This window comes from Monopterus albus, unplaced genomic scaffold (assembly GCF_001952655.1).
Source record: "Monopterus albus unplaced genomic scaffold, M_albus_1.0 scaffold468.1, whole genome shotgun sequence".
NCBI classification, from domain to species: Eukaryota; Metazoa; Chordata; class Actinopteri; order Synbranchiformes; family Synbranchidae; genus Monopterus; species Monopterus albus.
In genome coordinates this window covers 10759-12819 of record NW_018128348.1, presented here as the reverse complement: position 1 = coordinate 12819, position 2061 = coordinate 10759, and the positions used below count along the sequence as shown (strand labels likewise).

The window sequence follows — 2061 nt, the reverse complement described above, 5'->3', positions numbered from 1 at the left end:
AATTTAGTTCACATCAGACCTCAACAACCACATTAACACATCAAATGAATGTAGCATTGACAGAAAGAAATACACACAACCACTTATAAACACACCCAGGCTCACCCATATGCACACAGTACAAACCAGTGTTGATGGCTGGGAAGGCTACCGAGCAATAGCGTTCCCTCTCACACTTCTTCAGTATCTTTTTGCAGTTCTTGCGACTCACCTGAGGATCACCCATAAAACTAGCATGGATGATTTTCCTGCAACCAAGGAACCCGGCTCCTGTTGTACACATGGGGTCTAATGGAATGCCCACTGATGAGAGAAAGACACATATAACAGATTTCATGTAAGTAAGTGTTCTTTTACGGAAGGTTACAGTCTCCTTATCAGCCTTCAAAAATCTTTTTTTTTTTCTGCCACAGATAGTTTTCTCTTCAGAAGCAAGTGATGTTTAATTCATATCCATATGCATACTGTCATTTATTGAGTTTGTTTCCATTGCACTTTGCTGCGCCTGGTTTGTATCAATACATCAATGTTTCCACCTCAAATCCTTCTTTTTTTTTGCAATACATCAAATTTTCTTCTTAAATTTATGATCTTTCCAGTAAGGTTTTCTTAATGTGCAAACTGAAAATGCTAGGAGGTTGCCCAAAGTGTAGTGTTTGCACTCATACAGGTAAAACAGTAATGTCCACATCCCCAAAATCCATTAAGTACATTTCAGATTACATTTAAGGCTCACCTTTTGCTAACTTTGCTTGGACAGCAGGCCCAGCTGCAGTCAGAATAGCTTTGGAGACACCTGTGGAGTTGATGAATACACAGTTAGGATGCAACCTAGGGTAATAAACTTTACAATATATGAAACTCTTCAGCAGACTGAGGTGCTGCGGTCGTACCTGCCGGGTTATTAGAGAAGTCAGTTGTGTTGACAATGACATCGGTGCCCTCATTTGTGATGTCACCAAGGACCATCTGAAGTTTGACTCCGCCCAGCATTGCTGTGATCTCATCATTAGTTGCAGAGACATGGCGATAAAAGGAAGCTGAACCATGGCAATAAAAAAGAAAGTACAATCTTGGTTTAGCATCTGCATTTATACATTCTGAATATAAACACTGAAGCAATCAGGTTTCACAATTCAAATTAGCTAAACTACAACTGACAAAGAACACAACTTCTTAGCCTCTTTTAGTTTGTCGTTTTGGTTTTATAGAGCATGTCTTTTAGCAACCAACCTCTGTACACTACAAGCCCAAAGTAGCATTTAACCACAGGCTGAGGAAGAACAGGTTAAGACCAAGCTATTTTTCTCAGCTTGTTTAAAAAAATTGTTTCTGGTCCCAAAAAGCTGTAAAATGATGAATGTAGTCTTACGATTTTGGTAGAAACGAGAACATTAGCGAGTCGACCCATCCGTTTCCCTTTTCCTTTATATCTCAGGGTGTTTCCTCTTAAAAGTGAAGACAGGGAGCTAAGTTCGGTAATTGACATAAGAGCCGAAAAGAACTGTGAATAAAAGGAGGTAGATTGAGTGATGAGGAGGAGGATTAGGATGCTGCGTTCAGAGGACAGACAGAAGAGCGAGGACCTGGCTGGGGAGGGAACCGACTTTGGACTGACGGGACAGTATGGCCAAAAATGACTGACAATCTTTGACAATTTTTGTATCTAATACTTTTATTTCTCTGCAGAGATTGTGATTCTGTTCTTTCAGATTCTTATCGTTCAGATTATTGAACTGCCTTGCAAATTATTGAACTGCTTAGAATTATTGTAATAATAAATAATCATTGTAAAGATTTGCCTGAATGAATTTAGTTCACATCAGACCTCAACAACCACATTAACACATCAAATGAATGTAGCATTGACAGAAAGAAATACACACAACCACTTATAAACACACCCAGGCTCACCCATATGCACACAGTACAAACCAGTGTTGATAGCTGGGAAGGCTACCGAGCGGTAGCGATTGCTCTCACACTTCTTCAGTATCTTTTTGCAGTTCTTGCGAATCACCTGAGGATCACCCATAAAACTAGCATGGATGATTTCACTAC

General features: G+C 39.7%; 1 protein-coding gene across 1 annotated transcript in view; it reads right to left on the bottom strand.

Annotated features, from left to right (window-relative positions):
• LOC109952519 (poly [ADP-ribose] polymerase 14-like) overlaps window positions 1-2061 on the bottom strand; it is a 16297-nt gene that overhangs the window by 3977 nt on the left and 10259 nt on the right. Inside the window, exon 8 of the mRNA XM_020587641.1 lies at window positions 127-303. Coding sequence (XP_020443297.1) covers window positions 127-303 — 177 coding nt within the window. The remainder of the gene's footprint in view (window positions 1-126; window positions 304-2061) is intronic.